This window comes from Mercenaria mercenaria, chromosome 10 (assembly GCF_021730395.1).
Source record: "Mercenaria mercenaria strain notata chromosome 10, MADL_Memer_1, whole genome shotgun sequence".
Lineage (NCBI taxonomy): Eukaryota > Metazoa > Mollusca > Bivalvia > Venerida > Veneridae > Mercenaria > Mercenaria mercenaria.
This window is the reverse complement of record NC_069370.1, coordinates 2,151,470-2,171,173: the sequence shown is the minus strand read 5'-3', so window position 1 is coordinate 2,171,173 and position 19,704 is coordinate 2,151,470. Positions and strand designations below refer to the sequence as shown.

The 19,704-nt window shown below is 36.7% G+C and overlaps 3 protein-coding genes across 3 annotated transcripts in view; all 3 read left to right on the top strand.

Annotated features, from left to right (window-relative positions):
• The window catches only part of LOC123559912 (CUB and sushi domain-containing protein 3-like), a 156,775-nt gene extending 155,178 nt beyond the window's left edge, over positions 1-1,597 (top strand). The window contains exon 64 of the mRNA XM_053516658.1: positions 1,468-1,597. The gene's annotated coding sequence lies outside the window, so the exon portion shown is untranslated. The remainder of the gene's footprint in view (positions 1-1,467) is intronic.
• On the top strand, positions 828-4,624 carry LOC128546278 (E-selectin-like). Its single transcript, XM_053516657.1, has 4 exons — positions 828-879; positions 1,468-1,644; positions 3,251-3,436; positions 4,386-4,624. Exons 1-4 carry the CDS (start codon positions 828-830, stop codon positions 4,622-4,624), a joined length of 654 nt encoding a protein of 217 aa, XP_053372632.1.
• Positions 4,439-19,704, top strand: part of LOC128559747 (sushi, von Willebrand factor type A, EGF and pentraxin domain-containing protein 1-like) — a 58,780-nt gene continuing 43,514 nt past the window's right edge. The window contains exons 1-10 of the mRNA XM_053552121.1: positions 4,439-4,562; positions 5,147-5,334; positions 9,377-9,556; positions 10,280-10,462; positions 11,296-11,469; positions 12,384-12,563; positions 13,613-13,789; positions 14,506-14,679; positions 18,409-18,582; positions 19,343-19,516. Coding sequence (XP_053408096.1) covers positions 5,259-5,334; positions 9,377-9,556; positions 10,280-10,462; positions 11,296-11,469; positions 12,384-12,563; positions 13,613-13,789; positions 14,506-14,679; positions 18,409-18,582; positions 19,343-19,516 — 1,492 coding nt within the window. The 5' untranslated portion in view covers positions 4,439-4,562; positions 5,147-5,258. The remainder of the gene's footprint in view (positions 4,563-5,146; positions 5,335-9,376; positions 9,557-10,279; positions 10,463-11,295; positions 11,470-12,383; positions 12,564-13,612; positions 13,790-14,505; positions 14,680-18,408; positions 18,583-19,342; positions 19,517-19,704) is intronic.

The window sequence follows — 19,704 nt, the reverse complement described above, 5'->3', positions numbered from 1 at the left end:
AGGTTTCACAGATTTTTGAGTAGCAGTACTGGTCTAAAGCTAAGAAGCAACAACCCCATTATAGACACTTACTCAGTATAAGTATACAGCTCTTCCGCCTAACATTATACAACAGGAACTTGTATACTGCAGGTCATATCTTCATTTCTGCTGTTATGGACATTTCAGTACCTCCAAATACAAAGTATATGGGAGTTATATTAGAGTCACACATGTCCATAAGCCTGTCTGTCCACTGTGCCCACTCCATATCTTCTAAACTTTTGGAAGATTTTCATAAGACTAGCAACAGTTAGTAACCTCATCAAGAAGATGTACAAGGCATGCAACCCAGGTCAATAGGTCAAAGGTCAAGGTCACACTTATAGATTAAAGGTCTTATAGATCAACTTTGTGTCCCCTCCATATTTTCTTAATCTCTGGGAAAATTTTCATAAAGCTAGTATCAGTGATAAACCTCATCAAGAACACTTGCAAAGAATGCACAGGACATGCAAGGTCATGGTTACACTTGGAGGTTAGGGGTCAGATAGCTAAAATTTGTGCCAGTTCCATGTTTTCTGAACCACTGGCAAAATTGATTAAAAATTTGTATTATTAATTTACCTTATCAAGATAATGTATGGAGCACAAATATTTTGCTCACTAGGTCCAAGATCAAGGTCACATTAAATTTTGGAGATCAAAGGTCAAATATAAATTTGTGTCTGCTTCTAATGAAAAGATTTTCATTAATCTAGAATTAGTTATTTAACCTTATCAAGGTGATTTGCCAAGTGAACAACCCAGGTTACTAGATCCAAGGTCAAGGTCACACTTTAGGAACAATGGCCATGATAACAATGTTTTACCTTCCCTATATCAGTGCAGTGTTAGGGGGTATTAATCGCCTTTATTGATAGCTCTAGTTTCTGTCTGCTGCAAATGAAAATATAGGAGCATTCACATGTCTTTCCATTTCAATGTTTAAGATGGCCCAAAAAATCTTATGTTTACAACCCTCTCTTTCATTATCTCTCAAAATATGTTCATACTATTGGAGAAAGTGATCCAGGTTTCGAAATTGGTAGGTTAATTAACATAAAGACAGGGAAGTTTCATATTGTCTGTAGTTTCTGGAATAATGGCCCTTTGTTGTTTCCTAGTTTTTGACCTACAGTATGTTCAAATCTGTAATATTATCAATTTTATTACTGTGATTTACTGGTCATGAAATCTTGCGATTTGGGCAAGAATAACAGTTTTTTGGGGATTAAGTTTGTAGATGTCAAAAATAAAAGTAGAAACATCTTACATCAACAGTTCAATTTTGTGAATTATCATAACCATGAAATCTACAAAATTTAGTCCCCCATAAAAATTCAGAATTTTGCAGTCATCTTCTCATTGAAATTCTCTATAAGGTTGAGGCAGAACTGTTGATAATGTTTCTGTCCAGTAAATGAACTGTTTTTTGTCTATAACTAGATTGTGGAAGCCTGTCTAGTCCAGAGAATGGACTGATAGATCTACCTGGAGGTACTACATTCGGACAGATCGCAACTTTCTCTTGTCACCTTGGTTACATACTGCAGGGACAGCAGGAACTAGTGTGTACTGGGAATAGTGTTTGGGATAACGTAGCACCTACCTGTCAGATAAATGGTAAGATTTCAGTGTGTTGCCTCCAGATTATTAGACATAAAATGCATACTTAGGGCGATATGAGTTATATGCATGGGAAACGGGGTGAGTGTGGGAGGGGGTGTCACCCTCCCGCCAATGGGGGTATGGACCTCTCCCAAAATTTTTTTTGAAATATTGACTTTGTTTGGTGCAGTTTTTTGGGTGGTACTTTGACAAAAAAATTATACACATGTGCGCATTGTGCGTAACGGTAGTTATGCCCTTGGACATATTCTACTGAGAGATGCTGCCTGCAGTGTCTGCTAACTGCAGTAAGTGAGAATGTCATTGACCCAAATATACTTGCACCAAACTTTTATTTGTGGGGTTGGGGGTCTGTATTGAATCACACTGTGTCTCAGCTCGACCTGTCCAGATCCATCTCTGGAACCCATATATACTGTGAAGTCGTGTAATTTCATGGGTTCTGAATTTCATTGTTTCAGCCAAAATGACTCTTTTTGTGGGGATACAAATTTGTGGACATAAAATGAATGGCAATTTTACGTGTTCATTGGGATTTTATTCCGTGGTTTGACTCCATGACAAAATCCACAAAAATTAGTCCTCTATGAAAATTAACAATTTCAAAGTATATTATTTTGAAATATACAATAATGTTTTGAGCTTCATGAGACAAGTTCACCTACCAGGTCCCATAACTCTCATTCTAAACAAATTGCCCCTCCTGTCGAGTAACCAAGATATGTATTGTGTTGAAACTTTATTATAATTGTATGATCATAAGTTGGAGTTCACTTACCAAGTCCAATAACTCTGAGAACTTTTATTTTGACAAAATTATCTCCCCTTTTAATTTTGAAAAATTCCCAAAACTGACATTTCTTTAAATATTTCTGAAACCTATTAAATTTATTTTGGTTGAAACTAAATATTTGAGATTATAAAGTAAGTTTACAAATCAAGTTCTACAACTCTCCCTTGTATTTTGACAAAATGTGACAAAATATGTTCTGAAATCAATGGAAATTCATCCATCCATCTGTATTTGTGTTGCAAAAATTTTCAAAAGGAATTTGACCTAGAGTCATGAAACTTTATAGGATTGTTATTAAGTATGTGAAGTTGTGCACATTGGTTCCGAGTTGTGGCCCTTGGTAGTCAAAAATATGCAGAAAGGGCATAAAAGTTGGTGTCATGTTTCTCAAAAAGTGTTTAACCTTGAATCATGAAACTATATAGAGGTGTTGTTCATCATGTGGAGTATGCCTTTAACTTTGTTTGGGTTTTTACTAAATCAGACCAGAGTATTGGCCCTTAACTTAGTCAAAAATATGTAATAAAGGCCTAAAAGTTTGTGTTTCTTGTACTTGAAAAGTGCGTGTCCTGGAGTCGTGAAACTTTATAGGAGTGTTTATCAGCATGTGAAGCTTTGCATCAGGAATTTTATTTGTCATCATTAAAATGCTAGAAAGGATCCACTCTTTGAAGTCAGAATCAAAAGGACCCTTCTCTTTAGAAAAGACCATAAAAGCACCTTTTTGGAATGTGTTGAACATGACGGTTGTTTTCTGTAGGATAGCACTTGCCTTATTTCATGTTACATTAAAACTGTTTTAAACAGATTTGTATTGTGGAGGTGTGTTAGATCCACAGCATGGTTCTGTCTCCACCTCGGATTTGTCAAGATTAAACAGTACAGCAACTTACAGATGTAACACTGGATATAGAATGGTAGGGCCAGAGACCAGAACTTGTTCTGAAAACATGGCTTGGGAACCAGACCAGGACACTGAATGTATAATACAAGGTATGTTAAAGACTAAATGGTGAGGTGAATATCAAAAGCAGTACTTGTATAGTTATATTGGAGTAGATGTTTTAAGCTGGTACAGTTGTAAACTGGGCAATATATGAGACAATGAAATCCTCAGTATTTTACCTGTAATACTGGTTTCATTTTTACTGGACTTTTTGGAGGGTTTTTGACTTGCTCTGTATCACTGTGTTGCTTTTAGGTCAAAGATTTAGAACACGCTTCTCAATTTCACTACATCTTAACTGACGACCCTATTATCTTCAGATCTTACATAGAGGATTAGTCTTAATAAATGGCAGACAAGTTTTTGGTCCTGTACCTCAAAGGTCAAGGTCACTGAGTCAAATTTACTGTTTGTTCAAGTTTTATGGCAGAGTTCAAAAGTCCACTGTGTCTTCTGATCTCCGGAACTGCTACCCTATTATCAATAAAATTTGGCAAGGAATGTCTGATGAAGGGCAGACAAAGGTCAAGGTCACGGATATCATGAATTGTAATATTATCCCCATACATGTCCACCCCTTGTATTTCCCTCCGATACATATTTGCAGTAAGTTGAAAACTGTTTTCAGTCATTTCATTTCTCTGTTGGCAAACATTTTCAAATAGATAAAAACATCTGAAATATAATGCTTTTAAAGATGTTGATATTGTTTACTTTATTATTTAAGCTAGTTAGCCAAGTTGGTAAATTACAAAATGCAGGTGGCAAAATTTTGTAGAGTGAATATAAATCTAAAAAAAATGAAGGTGAATGAAGCAATGCTTGTTCTATGATAAAGTTCATTTTTAGTTGGATCTTTTTGAACACCACACCAAAATTTTAATTCACATAAACTTAAAAACTGAATTGCTGATCATTTTTGCTTTAAATTCAGTAAAAACTGAGTACTAGGTCATTTTGATATAACTCGAAGTAAAGATTTCTAATTTTGAACAGATTGTGGGATACTTCGTAATCCATTGAACGGCAATGTAGATCAGTCATCAGGAACTACCTATGGTCAGACAGTAACTTTCTCGTGCAGTGTAGGATATCAGATATTTGGTGCTGAGCAAGCCACGTGCATGGCTGATGGGAGTTGGAGTACCACCTCACCTTTGTGCCAGATAACAAGTATGTTATTATCCATTTTTGACAGGAGAAGTTTTATGTGGAAAGGTGGAGTTATGAAGTAAATAATGTGAATCTTTAAAATCGCAATGATGACCAGCTTGTCATTAGTGAACCTATTACTAATGCAGATATTCTGAATTTTCTCAGCTATTACTTGCATTAATCTGATTAAAGTGCCAAGAAATTTTAGGTTTTCGTTTAGCTAATGTGAAATGATTAGTATTCAACATGTGGGATGAATTTTCATGGATTTCATGGTTGTGTTGATCCGAAAAAAAAAAATTAGCAAATGAGAAAAATCCCCATTCTTTTATTTTGAAATCCATAGAGTAGCCATTTTCGGTAGAATTACAAAATTGTCTCAGTATATCATTTTTCATGACGCACATATTTTCTGGGTATGATAATGATATCGCTGGGAACAGTATCAACTGAAATACATCGCCAGGCTTTAAACGCTGTGGTAATACTGTCAGCAGTAACCGAAACTTAAACCTGGATTGCTGCTGTTGTAGTCCAACCTGCTTACCACTGTGCCACTGACTTCCTATGTTTTGGGGTATAATAATGTTGACAAACTATAGATCGTATATTTCAGACTGCGGAGGATTACCTAACCCAGAAAATGGTTTGGTGTCAGCCAGCCAGACCACATTTGGTCAGGTGGCTACCTATGAATGTAAGCTAGGATACACTATGTCGGGAACCAGCAGTCGTATTTGTCAACCAGATGGTTCCTGGTCAGGCAGAGAGCCGAGCTGTTCACCAAGAGGTAATATTTTGGATTGTTTGTAGGCTTTAATTTTAATTGCACCTTTAAGCATATAGATGATTGTAAAAAGTTAAGTCCGCCACAAATAGGTTACCAGAAACCACATAATCACTGTAAATAGATTGTTTAAACCTATGTATATAGAAACAGTATTATTACCCTAGATACAAATTAAATTGGGACTATATTGGAGTCTTATTGATGTCCAGGAACAAGGTCACTAGGTTAAAGGTCAAGATTACACTTAAGAGGTAGAAGATCAAATAATTTAGATTTGTGGTGTCCTCTTAACCACTGGAAGGAATTTCTTTATACTAGCATCATAACTTCATCTCATTATAAAGACATGGAGAGTGCACAGTCCAGGTCATTAGGTCCAAGGTCAAGGTCAAACTTCTAGAGATCAAAGGTGATCATCAAAACGTTTCTTTCCCTGTATCAAAGCAGCATGAAGGGGTATTAATCAGCTTCAGTGATAGCTCTTGTTTCTATTTGATCATATTAGAAATGACAATTGTTTCAATTTGGTTTTTAGTTTGCCTTCTGCTCATCAACAGCAGTATTACTTTAAACACAATAGAGGTCACAACTTGAACTAAATCTTCATGACAGTTGGTCAGAATATTGCCTGTAAATTCTCAGATGATTTAACACTGGGCCATCTGGGGTTAAAAACTAAGTCATTAAGTTGAATAATAGAAAAGCCTTTTTGATCTAGAAACCACAAAATTATTCTACCTTATCGTTGTGACAGCTTGTCACAGTAACAGTCTCTATCAAATGTTGGCCAGATTAGAAATAGGTCAAATATCAGGTCATGAAATGATAGAAAAAGTTTGTTTAAATCTCCAGAAACCATTTTACATTTGACCCAGTAAGAATTGTTTGAAATGGACCACAAGCTCAGATCATAGAAAAATCCTGTTAACTCTCCCTGAGGACATATTTCATGAAACCTGGCCGTAATGTTTGCCTTATGAGATTTAAAGATGTTTTTCACAATTATTTCTAGCGGACAGAATTTTTTGTAACTTTGCATATTTATAGATTGATGTATGACAAGTTAAAATAAAAAATAAAAATAATAGGTACCCGTGCTTCTTTTTTCAATATTCAAAGTTTATTTAGAACACCAAATCGGTATTTTTGTCTGAAGAAACAATACATACATGTCATAATAAAACTACTGCAAACAATTATTTATTCAAAGTTTCACTGTGATGTTACTGTTTATGCATCCGAATTAATGAAACCACTATAACTATGCATAAAATGTCAACATATAGATATATTAACTCAGAAAAATTACACTTGACAGATGTCAAAAGTATCTGAAACTGAGAAAAACACGAAGTATTTCTTAATGATAAGAAAAATCTAGCGGACAGAATTTTACCAAATTTTATATTATGTGAGCTAGAACTAAGACAAAAAAATCTAAACCAAAAAAATAATATCAACCCGTGCTTGTTTTCAAGAAAAATTAAAAAATATTCACTCCACCCATAAAAGTATTTTTTCATTACCCCACCCACCTAAAAATCATGAACATTTTTTTCTTACAAAACAAATTGCACAATGTTATTATCAGTTTCTTAACCAGTTTTCTTACTCACATGCGGAATAATGCTCCTTTATGGTTGCATGCCTCTAGGTCAAATACTTTTTGAGAAACGTGCTACACAAGCTTTCACATGCCATTTACGTATATATTTGACCACGTCAAGGGACATAAATCTGTTTTTACTGAGTGAAACCTCAAATAAAAGCACTGGTGCACAACTTCGCATGCTGAATTTAATTCTTGTATGGTTTCATGACTCTTGGCGCATATACTTTTGAGGTACATGCAACACAAATGTTTAGACCCTTTATGTACAATTTGACTGTCAAGGGCCATAACTCTGGTCTTACTACGTGGAATGCGGGATGGGGCACAAAAAGTATAACAACATTTTAGGAAGTCACATTTGAACTTGAAGGAGATAGATCTACGTTAAGATTTTCTGGAATTTTATTTGACTTGGAGTCGGCTGCATCATTACTGGACGAAATAGTTTACTTTCAAATTGGCTGTCCACAATGTATTCGATTCGAGCACTTCCTACAACTACTCCTCCAATAAAACACCATCACTTTTAAAGGTAAAATATGGATGCACGACCTATATTGTCTGTACGTACGATATATTTTTGCGTGAGTGCGCTGCATATCCGACAATGATGCACTTTCGGCGGCGAATTCTGAACTTTACAGTGGTTATCGCTTGCTGCGCGATTGAGCTGCGCAGGAAATATTGTGATGAACTCTGCAAAATTTCTATAATGAACTTGTCCGTCTTTCAATTTGGACAGTACCATTTGCTGTTTAAGGGGATATTACCAAAAAGATACAGACTGAATATGAACAGTGCAGATCTTGATCAGACTGTATGGTTGTGCAGGCTGATCAAGATTTACACTGGTCACAAGGCAGAATCAGTCGTGTCCAGCATGATGAGGGTTAAGTCAGTTGTAAAACAAGGTTATCTGAAGTCAAAATCTAAGTTACTAATTCTAATTGCAGAAAAAACTTTATTGACTCTCTGTATGTCATATAACTTCCTGAAAGACATGTTTAGGTCAGCTGCATAACTGTGACACCTATGCTTAAAATCAAGATCTCATGGTCAAGTAAATAAATGCCATGTAATTACTTAAGAGGACACACTGTATTTGATCTGCTGGAAACCTGGTCAGAATGTTTGTCTTAATAATATTGTTAATCAAATTAGAAACTGTGTATGTCAAGGCAGATTTTTACCATTTTGAAATAATAGTTTTTAGGTAAGTCTAGGTATAGCACCATTGAGACATGTATGATGCCACAGTGACTGTGTGTGTGTGTGTGTGTGTTTTCGGGTTTAACGTCTTTCTCAACAATTTTTCAGTCATATGAACGACGGTGTCTACTTGTAGCAGTGAGGACAATGCACAACTTTATAGTGCTGCCTCACTGGAATATCACACCGTAGACAAGTGACATGATACACCACCCAGTCGCCTTATACTGACACTGGGCTGACCAGTCCTAGTACTATCCTCTTGATGCTGAGTGCCAGGCGAGGAAGCTACTAGTACCATTTTTTACGTCCTTGGTATGACGCGGCCGGGGATCAAACCCATGACCTCCCGCACTCGAAGCAGATGCTCTACCTCTAGGGTACCGAGGTGGTTGCCACAGTGACTAATGCTCCTGGTTATTTAATGCAAATGACAATTATGAATTAAAAAAAAAAAAAAACATAATTAATGCACAAAAAATAAAGTAATTTAACTGTAATATATCATTACCAAGAGCAGCCATAGTGACTAATGCTCTTGATTGTGATATACTGTTATTAATTACTTTATTTTTATGCCCCCGAAGGGAGGCATATTAGTTTTCAACTGTCTGTCCGTTCGTTAGTTCGTTCGTTAGTTTGTTCGTTCGTTCGTCACAATGTTAACTTTTTGCATGAAGGCACTTTACTCGCAAACCACTGCACCCAGGACCTTCATACTTCACTTGCTGATAGTACTTATTCAGAACACCACCTCTACTGACTTTGGGTTTACCAGGTCAAAGGTCAAGGTCATAGGGGCCAACGTTAACTTTTTGCATGAAGGCACTTTACCTTGCGAACCACAGGACCTTCAAACTTCACATGCTGATAGTACTTACTGAGTACAACTTTGGGGTCACCAGGTCAAAGGTCAAGGTGCTGCGGGGGCATTTGTCGCCATTAGTGACAGCTCTTGTTTATGCATTAAATACGTTTTTTGCCTATGAATTTTATATTGTCATTTGCATTAAATTTTGTGAATTGTTGCGTCCTTGAAGTGCATGAAGTCTTACTCAGATGAAAATGACTCCACAATGTCTGAAGTAATTTGTCCTCCCTGTCTTATTATAGTGAAAATGTCATTGATTTGCTATTAAACATATCACTTATTGAAACTCCAAACAAAAGTTGCAAAATATATTTTTATACATGTAGTTAAAACTGGGGTTGCTATTTCAGACTGTGGACAATTGTTTAACTCGATCAATGGTTTCGTCAACGTTTCTATGGGAACCACGTTTGGTAGTGTGGCTACATACAGTTGTAGAGAGGGATACAGTCTTGTAGGGCAGGGAACCAGCCAGTGTAATTATACTGGTACCTGGAATCCCCCTGTGACTCCCACTTGTGTTGTCATTGGTAAATACCTTTTATACTTTTAACATACAAGTTTTCCTGTCAAAGTTTTACTTACTTTGTTAACGTGAATACAGAAAAAATGCTGTACATATTTACCGGTATATACTTATTTTACATACTGAAGAAATGGTGTTGTGTAGACAATGTTATTGGTACATCTTAACCCTTACCATGCTGATCATGATCTGCACTGTTTGCTATTCAGCCAGTATCAATTTGGTAAGCACCCCTTTTAACAGTCAGTGGTACTGGCCAAATTGAAAGATGGACAAGTTCATTATAGAAATTTAGCAGGGTAAAGGTTAAAAGAATGGACCTTGTTACATTAAACCTTGTTACTGCTAGGATCTTTTTAGAACAAAAATCTAACCACAGCAAAAATCTTTTTACAGCAAGGAATGTTTTCCCTGGAGAGGTTGCATTGTAGTGATGACTCAAGATATGAAATTTATTAATTAAACAGAAAAATGGTTCAGTATACTGTCGTTCATGATGTGTTACTTCAACATATGGCTTGGTATTAGGCATTAGGGGATTAGGCATGCAAATAGAATTTTTAGCATTTTTCTTAGTCAAAAGTTTGGACATAAACTTAGATATTTATGGCTGATAAAGGTAATTCTTCCAAAAAAAAAAAAAAAAAACTCCCAAGTTCAAGATTAATTAAAGATTAAAAGTGAAAAATGATTATCATAATCATTTGCAGTGTTTATTTTATTTCAGACTGTGGCATACTGGTGGACCCCCAGTTTGGTTCAGTGGCACTATCTCAGGGTACGAGGTTTAAGAGTTTAGCTACATACAGGTGTGATACAGGGTATGAGCTCAGAGGACCAACATCTAGAGAATGTCTCTCTACAGGCAAATGGAGCAATGTACAATCACAGACATCATGTTCTAGAGTTGGTAAGCAGTCTGTAAATAGACACATGTTGATCGTCTTTGAATACTGGTTGTTTCTGTAAAAGGTTTTTGATAGTAAATATTATTTATAATTGTTACCATTATTTCTTGTCCCAGAATTTTTTTTATTTTCATCCATCAATAGATTTTGAAAACACTCTGCATAATGATGTTACAATAACATGACCTATTTTACTCTACTGATCAGTGATTTGTATTGTGTACCATATGATTGTCATATGTCCATATTGGATACAGTATATTCCATATTGAAAGAAGCAACATTTATGTTTCAAATTTTAATTAAATGTTAAAGCTATTTGCTGATGAAAGTATCTGCATAAATATTAACATTGACATGAGCAATAAATGTTTGATGTGACATTTCTGTATAAGTCAAAAAGATGGAATTGCTTCCTTATTACTGAGAAAAAAGTGGGGGAAAAAATAATAAACATTTAACAAATGACATATGATTTGGGGTTTATTTGGTCTCGCGCCATTCTGAAAGATATATTGTAATTGACTATATATTTGACTTTTATGTTCCTTCAACTGGGCAAAAGCCCAGGTTTATCCTGTATAACAGTATTGTACAGAACAGTATTTTAAAACCTTTAGCCTGCTGGTGGCAACTGGTTTTGCCTTTGCAACCAGTGCAGATCTACCTGCACATCCATGCAGACTGAACTTAAATAGTCTGCACTGTTTGCTATTCAGTCAGTAAATTTTCAGTAAACACCCCTTTGAATAATAAGTGGTTCTGTCCAGTTTGAAATGATGAACCAGTCTATTTTGTCATTTATATGGTTAAATAACCAAATTTTCCTCTTCAGACTGCAGTGAACTACAAGCTCCTATCAATGGTATTATTACTTATACAGCTGGAACCAGTCTTGGTAGCCAGGCAATATTTGACTGTGATCACGGTTTCTATATGACTGGCTCCAATATCTCTCTGTGTTCGGAGGGATCATGGACCCATACAACACCATTATGCACTTTACAAGGTAAGTGTTACACCCTGGTGTCAAAGAACCAGGTGGCACATAGTGTTATAAATGTCTGTCAGTCCATTACACTTTCTTGTGTACTCAACTCAGACAGTTTCCATCCAGTTGAAATTAAACTTGGTATACATCATCAACATTAGAGTGGACATGCCCATATTGTTGAGACTTCCATGTCTGATTATTAGCTCACCTGAGCACAAAGTGTTTAAGCTGAGCTATTGGTATATTCCCGTGTCCTTGGTCATGTGTTGTTGTCAGCAATGTCACAGTTTTGACCATGAAACTTAATCAGATTTCTTGCCTCAACAGATTAGTATTAAAATGTGACTTTGAGTATGTAAACAAAGTTTTTTCTATGATTTGATCTAGTGACCTTGCTTCTGACCTGAGTTGACCAAGTTTTATTACTGGGATTTTTGTTTTCAGATGTTATGGCTCTTATTTGGACTTTAAAATATCATGGCTACTATACACTGGAACATTGTGTGCTCACACCTCTTTCCAGTTTCTACCCAAGGAACACTCCAAAATTATTTGCATCAGCTACACCTGCACATTTTGTGTGGAGTTAGTATCTGATATGACTTTTAGTGGTGACCATTTTAAGGACATAATACTATTCTGTCAAGCATTGATCTTTATGAATGAATGTTGTTGTTTTTTTTACCCAAAATATTTCATGCGCGCAGTTTAGGGCTGTCATGGCTCTTATATACATTGAAAGGTTGCAGGCTTTAGTGTTGACGGCTCAAGCCCTGGGCATTCTCAAGTAATTTTTCTTATTATCGGCTATTTTCCTTATATTCTGTTTGGATCACTGAATACCCTGGATTACTTGAGCATATTGCTCTTCTCCTTGTGATCTCAAGCATAAGGTGTTTTGCAGTATAATAGACTTCTGTTTATTTTAGACTGTGGCTCTATAGCACAGCCAGTTGATGGTTCTGTGTCTTTGACAAATGGAACAGTGTTTAACAGCATTGCAGAGTTTACATGTAACACTGGCTATAGATTGTCTGGTCCAAGGATGAGAACATGTTCTGACAGCGGGAAATGGAAACCAAAACAAGGAACCAAATGCTTGTTATATGGTATCACATATCTTTATGCAGTAGCCATTGATAATGGGGCATTTAATGTTAGCACTGTGCATGTTGTGTCCGTCATTGCTTCCGTTTGCGCATCATCCAGCTTATAATTATGTCGTGCTCGGTCAGATTTCAGAATAACTTGGCAAAAATAGCCAAATAAAATAGAGTTTTAAGCATGCATGTATATTCAAATAACTTAGGATCAACTGTCATGGAAAAAAGACCCAGACACCAAGCCCAAAGGTCAAGGTCACATGAGGTCAAAGATTTCATATATTTTTTCTGGTACGGTCTGTAACTTTCATATACATAGAAGAATATTTAAATAACTTAAGCATGAAGCATATTAAGATTAAGTGTCCTGTGCAAGATTCAGGTCTCATTTAAAGGTCATCTATTCAAGGTAGTTTACTTTTTTCAGGTCCTAATTCACTAACAAGGTGACAGGCCCCGTGCAGGACTTAGACCTCACTTCAAAGGTCAAGGTCTTACTAATGATTCAGACCAAATATTTCCATGTGAGAGTGTCATTACACAAGGGACATGCACATATCTTTACCTTAACATCCCATAGTAGGGCATCTGTTTCTTAAGGACATATTTTTAGCATATCAGTAAAAGGTTGTCAAGTGCTTACATCAGTGCCAAGTGGAAATAGATGTTTCTAGATCAAACTGTCATTCTCAATGATTGTGAATCATTACTGAAGAAATCATTGGGAAGGATTATATTGGCATTTGGCTGAAACTTGCCCCCATTGAATGCCAAAATAAAGAATTTCTAAAACAATAATTTAATAAATTTATAGTATTTACTGTGTCAATAATTTCAACTGTATTTTGCCAAACAAAATTGCCGTACTAAAGTTAATTCTGGTATAAATTTCTTGGCATTAAAAAGCTCTGCCCAGCTAGATTCTATCATTTTAAAATGTAATTTAATGTTGTGTACAAGTACACACTGCCTCTATGAGTCTGAGTTCATGCCAGTGGGGACTTAATCAGATGATATTCTTGTACAACATATTACTTTAAACTTACATGTTTCAGACTGTGGAATGTTGCAAAATCCTGTAAATGGCAATGTAGATCAGTCATCAGGAACTACGTACGGACAAACTGTACAGTTCTCGTGCAGTGTGGGATATGAAATATTTGGAAGCAGTCAAGCGATATGCATGGCAGATGGAACATGGAGTAATGCAGCACCACTTTGCCAAGTTACAGGTACTTGTACAATTGCATTCTCTATCACAGGCATTCATTTAAAGTGATATACAATATAGAGCTTGAAAATTGCTGTAAGTTGACATGTTCAGCTTTTCAAAAATATTACTTATTTTTACCATGTACAAGGTAAGACTTCGGAGTTTGATGGTCAGATTCTAGATTGGACGATTTTTGTCACATGTTTCTGAGACTTTTTGTGTTGTCATAGCAAGATTTACTTTGACAAATCAGGCTCTTTCTGTCTCCTTTAATCAATAGTTAAATAGTGTTGTGGATCTTTCTTTTTTTTTCAAAAATACATAAATATCCCTTTTCAGCAATAATGTCTGTCTGTAAAGGTCAAACTGCCATCGCAAACTTATACAGTTATCATAGGATATATGCCAGAATGACGTATTCTTTGGTCTGCCCCCTTTGCTCAAAGGAGGAGTGAAGATCTACTGGTAATTGGGCTGTGAGTTGAGTTCCAGATCAAGGAGTATATTCTCTGTGAGGATTGATAAAAGACATTGTGTCTGAAGTCATTCATCTTCAAACTCTAATTGATGTTGCTAAATTGGCAGTTACTTGCAGAATACAGGTTTTGATACAGAATCTTGGAGCACTGATAACTGCCTGCTATTATAAAAGTAAAATACAGTTGAAAAATTGTGCTGAATCCAAAACAAAAAATGTATATTCTTGCCAGCTAACTGTTTTAAGTGTATTTTCAGATTGTGGTGGTCTGTCGAGCCCTGATAATGGTTTGGTGTCAGCCAGTCAGACGACATTTGGTCAGGTTGCTACCTATACCTGTGCTGAGGGATATAGCTTGTCGGGAACCAGCAGTCGTATTTGTCAGCCAGATGGTTCCTGGTCCAGTTCACCACCACTTTGTTTGGTGAAAGGTCTGTAATAAGGGACATATCTTCCAGGGAACCAGCATTCATTTTCGTCAACCTTTTGGTTCCAGGTCCTGTTCACAAGGGCCCAAATGTAAATGTGCAATGCATATATCATTATTGTTGTCCTGCTTGCTTTTTATGCACGCCTTTTTCCCCCTACACAGAAGAGGGGGTATATTTGTTCTGCTCATTGTCCACTGGTCGGTAGACCATTTTGTCTATAATCAGTAATCATGGAATATCAAATTTGATAGGATAATTGCCTATGACATCTATGGTTTGGTGTTCAGTAGGTCAAAAATTAAGGTCACCATGACTGAGAGTGAAAATGGTTTCCACACGGCAACTGAAGAACGCTTAACGTACACTCACCAAATTTCATAGGATTGTTGAAGGAAGTAGATTACTTCCAATATTTTTGGGAATCAGAAGGTTTAAGGTCAAGGTTATATTGACCTAGAAACTGAAATGGTTTCCACTCAACAACTAAAGAACCCTTTGACCTACTGCCTTGAAATTTTATAGGATGATTGTCTGTGGTTAGGAGATGGCCCCTTATTGCCTAAGGTCAACAGATGACTCTTTTATGGGATTACAGCTGTCAAATTTCATAGGAAGATTGCCAGTTTTTAATCAATTACTGGAGAACATTTGGCCTATGGTTCATCAGATGACTGCCTATAAGTTGATCAGTACAATGACCCCTGTTGTTTTTGAGGTCATTAGGCTGAAGGTCAAGATCACAGCATACATATCAGCTGGTCAACATTGGGGGAGGGCATATGTGTTTACAAACAGCACTAGTTTCACAATTTTATGCTACCTGCTTGCATTTTATGCTTTTCTTTAAGCTGCATGTTTCTATATTGTTTTTTGTTTTTATTTTTGCTGTACTATGCTGTTGTCCTGTCTAATTTTGAGTGTTTTCTTGAAAGTGCATGTGTTTTGTTGAATATGCACGGTTATATGTTTTGCCCTAAAAACATACTGTCTATAGTCATACTAGTCTATCATTTCTGTGTAAGATGATGATAAGGATACTATTTGGAATTGCATGCTATGTACATCTTATTGTTCTGCATTTCTCTTACTTTGCATTTATGTTATGTGATAATTTAACCTTAACCTTGCTTCTTTGCAGCTTTTTTACTTAATGTTTGCTTTATGTGCTTATAATTATGTCTCCCCCAGGAGACATATTGTTTTTGCCCTGTCCGTCCGTCCGTCTGTCCGTCAGTCCGTCCTTCCGTCCGTCCGTCCGTACGTCACACTTCATTTCCGAGCAATAACTGGAGAACCATTTGACCTAGAACCTTCAAACTTTATAGGGTTGTAGGGCTGCTGGAGTAGACGACCCCTATTGTTTTTGGGGTCACTCCGTCAAAGGTCAAGGTCACAGGGGCCTGAACATTGAAAACCATTTCCGATCAATAACTAGAGAACCACTTGACCCAGAATGTTGAAACTTCATAGGATGATTGGTCATGAAGAGTAGATGACCCCTATTGATTTTGGGGTCACTCCGTCAAAGGTCAAGGTCACAGGGGCCTGAACATTGAAAACCATTTCCGATCAATAACTAGAGAACCACTTGACCCAGAATGTTGAAACTTGATAGGATGATTGGTCATGAAGAGTAGATGACCCCTATTGATTTTGGGGTCACTCCGTCAAAGGTCAAGGTCACAGGGGCCTGAACATTGAAAACCATTTCCGATCAATAACTGGAGAACCACTTGATCCAGAATGTTGAAACTTCATAGGATGATTGTACATGCAAAGTAGATGACCCCTATCGATTTTGGGGTCACTCCATTAAAGGTCAAGGTCACAGGGGCCTGAACATTGAAAACCATTTCCGGTCAGTAACTTGAGAACCACTTGACCCAGAATGTTGAAACTTAAGAGGATGATTGGTCATGCAGAGTAGATGACCCCTAACGATTTTGGGGTCATTCTGTGAAAGGTCAAGGCCACAGGGGCCTGAACATTGAAAACCATTTCCGGTCAGTAACTTGAGAACCACTTGACCCAGAATGATGAAACTTCATAGGATGATTGGTCATGCAGAGTAGAAGACCCCTAACGATTTTGGGGTCACTCTGTTAAAGGTCAAGGCCACAGGGGCCTGAACATGGAAAACCATTTCCAATCAATAACTTGAGAACCTCTCGACCCAGAATGTTGAAACTTCATAGGATGATTGTTCATACAGAGTAAATGACCCCTATTGTTTTTCGGGTCACTCCGTTAAAGGTCAAGGTCATAGGGGCCTGAACATTGATAACCAGTTCCGATCAATAACTTGAGAACCACTTGACCCAGAATGTTGAAACTTCATAGGATGATTGAACATGCAGAGTAGATGACCCCCTATTGATTTTGGAGTCAGTCAATTAAAGGTCAAGGTCACAGTGGCCTGTTCATGTAAAATCATTTTTTGGAAACAACTTGAGAACCACTTGACCTACAATGTTGAAACTTAATAGGATGATTGGACATGCAGAGTAGATGACCCCTATTTATTTTGAGGTCACTTGATCAAAGGTCAAGGTCACAGGAGCCTGAACAGTGACTTGAGAACCACTAGGCCAAGAGTGTTGAAATTTAGCGGGATGACTGGACATGCCAAGTAGATGATCCTTAGTGCAGCCAACCATCAGTGTCTCTTTGACTTTCGCTCCTGACACCTATTGACTTCTTGCCTAGGACTTTGCATTGGGGGAGACATGCGCTTTTTTACAAAAGCATTTTCTAGTTATGTCTTGTTAATCTACGTCTCTTTTACAGCTTTATTGATACCTTTGTTATGTATGTTGTGTTATATGACGTTAAAAGATTTACTTGTATCTTGTATCACCAATATCTTTTGTGGAAGGTTTGTACTGAGAGATATTCCTTACTGGGAACCAGCAGTTGTATTTCTCAGCTTAAAGATTCCTGACCTAGTTTAGCACCTGCTTGTTTGGTAAAAAGTCTTTATTGAATTAGAAGGGGAGACTTGCACATTGCAAACCCATTAATCAACATTACTAAGCTATCTTTATTTCAGAGTAATTCTTTTCAGATTGTTTATGACTAGATACGATGGTCTGTCGAAAACAATTCATGAATTATGACATCAGCCCTGAGAATGCTTCTGTTTTCTTTCTGTTAGTACATATCAATTTTATTTGTACTTCTTGTACTGCCTAAGTACAGTACTGAATCATCTATATGTTTGGTGCAGTACTGAATCATCCGTATATTTCGTGCAGCACTGAATCATCCATGTTTTTGGTGCAGCACTGAATCATCCGTATGTTTGATGCAGCACTGAATCATCCGTATGTTTGGTGCAGCACTGAATCATCCGTATGTTTGGTGCAGCACTGAATCATCCGTATGTTTGGTGCAGTACTGAATCATCCGTATGTTTGGTGTAGTTCTGAATCATATGTTTGGTGCAGTACTGAATCATCTACATGTTTTGTGCAGTTCTGAATTGTATGTTTGGTGCAGTACTGAATCATCTACATGTTTGGTGCAGTTCTGAATCATATGTAGGGTGCAGTACTGAATCATCTACATGTTTGGTGCACTTCTGAATCATCTGTATGTTACGTGCAGAGCTGAAGCACTGAACCACCTGTGCATTTGGTATATACCAATCATGTGTATGTTTGCTGCAGCACTGAATCATGTGTTTTATGCAGTACTGAATCATCTGAATGTTTGTTCATATACATATAGATTGTGGATCACTCCCTGACCCAGTATTTGGGAGAGTAGAATACAGTAGTTCATTGTATGGTAGTGTAGCAGTCTACAGATGTGATGTTGGATACAGTTTGCAAGGTGTGTCTGGTAGAAATTGTGCAGCAGACGGGCGCTGGTCAGGTACCACACCTACATGTATAACTATTGGTAAGTGATTATCTTACACTTTCTATTGTTCCTGAAAGCAAAAAAAATGTCCTTGTTCAGTTCAAAGGATTTTGCTTCCTAATTTTAAGGTTAAATAACTAGAACTGCATAGTATGTTGCCAGCTGCCATTCTGTAAGCAGTAAATGTTTCTGAAAATACTTTACAAAATTTTATGACAGTTCAAAAGAATTTTCAAGGCTTAAAATTGATCCTGATACTTGAAGACAGTAACGATTGTTTTAATTCTGTGTATTGGAGTAAAATGTTACAAGCTCCAGGAGTCCTGCATAGAAACATCCACAACCCTCTTTACCCAAGCTATATAACCTGTTTACAGAGTAAAGTTGCTGAGTAGATAATGTTCATTTATCCTATCTATGGTTTTTCAGTTCAATTTAAATGTTAATCTGTCTATGTTAATGCAATACAGGATAACATAGTCATGCAGCGAACAGTCCTCTAATTTTTTTTCAGCACAAGTTTTTCTAAGAAAATGATCCTTTAAATTATTTTGTCAGACTGTGACAACTTCAATGCAATTAATTACACATATATCTGAAATAAGTAGTGCCTACTTGGAAGTTTGTATTTTTAGTTCCAATGCCTATTCTATGTGACTGTTACAAAGTATGATAGGAGAGTAATTCTGACCAATTTACATCATTCAATTCAGAATGTATATCTGTATGATGTTCAGCTCAGTGGTTCATTTTGTGAAGGCAAATATGATACTTCATTTAGTATTCCAGTATTTTACAGATTGTGGAACATTGTCATCTATACGGTTTGGTTCCTATAAACCACCTCAGAGAAATGTATATGGTACCACAGTTACTATCAGCTGTGATACAGGGTACAGGCTCAATGGTAATGCTACAGTCACATGTCTTCAAACCAGCCAGTGGAGTCCATTACCTTCTTGTGTGATAAGAGGTCAGTAGAAATATTTTTTCATCAAACATACTTGACTATTACCTTTTGCCTATATAGCAGTACTTAGGACCTTTTCAAATATGTTATAAAATATTTTAGATTGATTTATGTACATGCATTGTGGCTAGATTAGGTAGATCATTGTTTGCTATGTCATCTGAACAAAGATTAGTTTTCTATGATGATTT

Coding starts and splice junctions, on each gene's coding strand:
- LOC128546278 (XM_053516657.1), top strand. CDS start 828: ATGGCCATGATAACAATGTTTTACCTTCCCTATATCAGTGCAGTGTTA. Junction 1,645..3,250: donor ACCTACCTGTCAGATAAATG/GTAAGATTTCAG, acceptor TGTTTTAAACAG/ATTTGTATTGTGGAGGTGTG. Junction 3,437..4,385: donor CACTGAATGTATAATACAAG/GTATGTTAAAGA, acceptor AATTTTGAACAG/ATTGTGGGATACTTCGTAAT.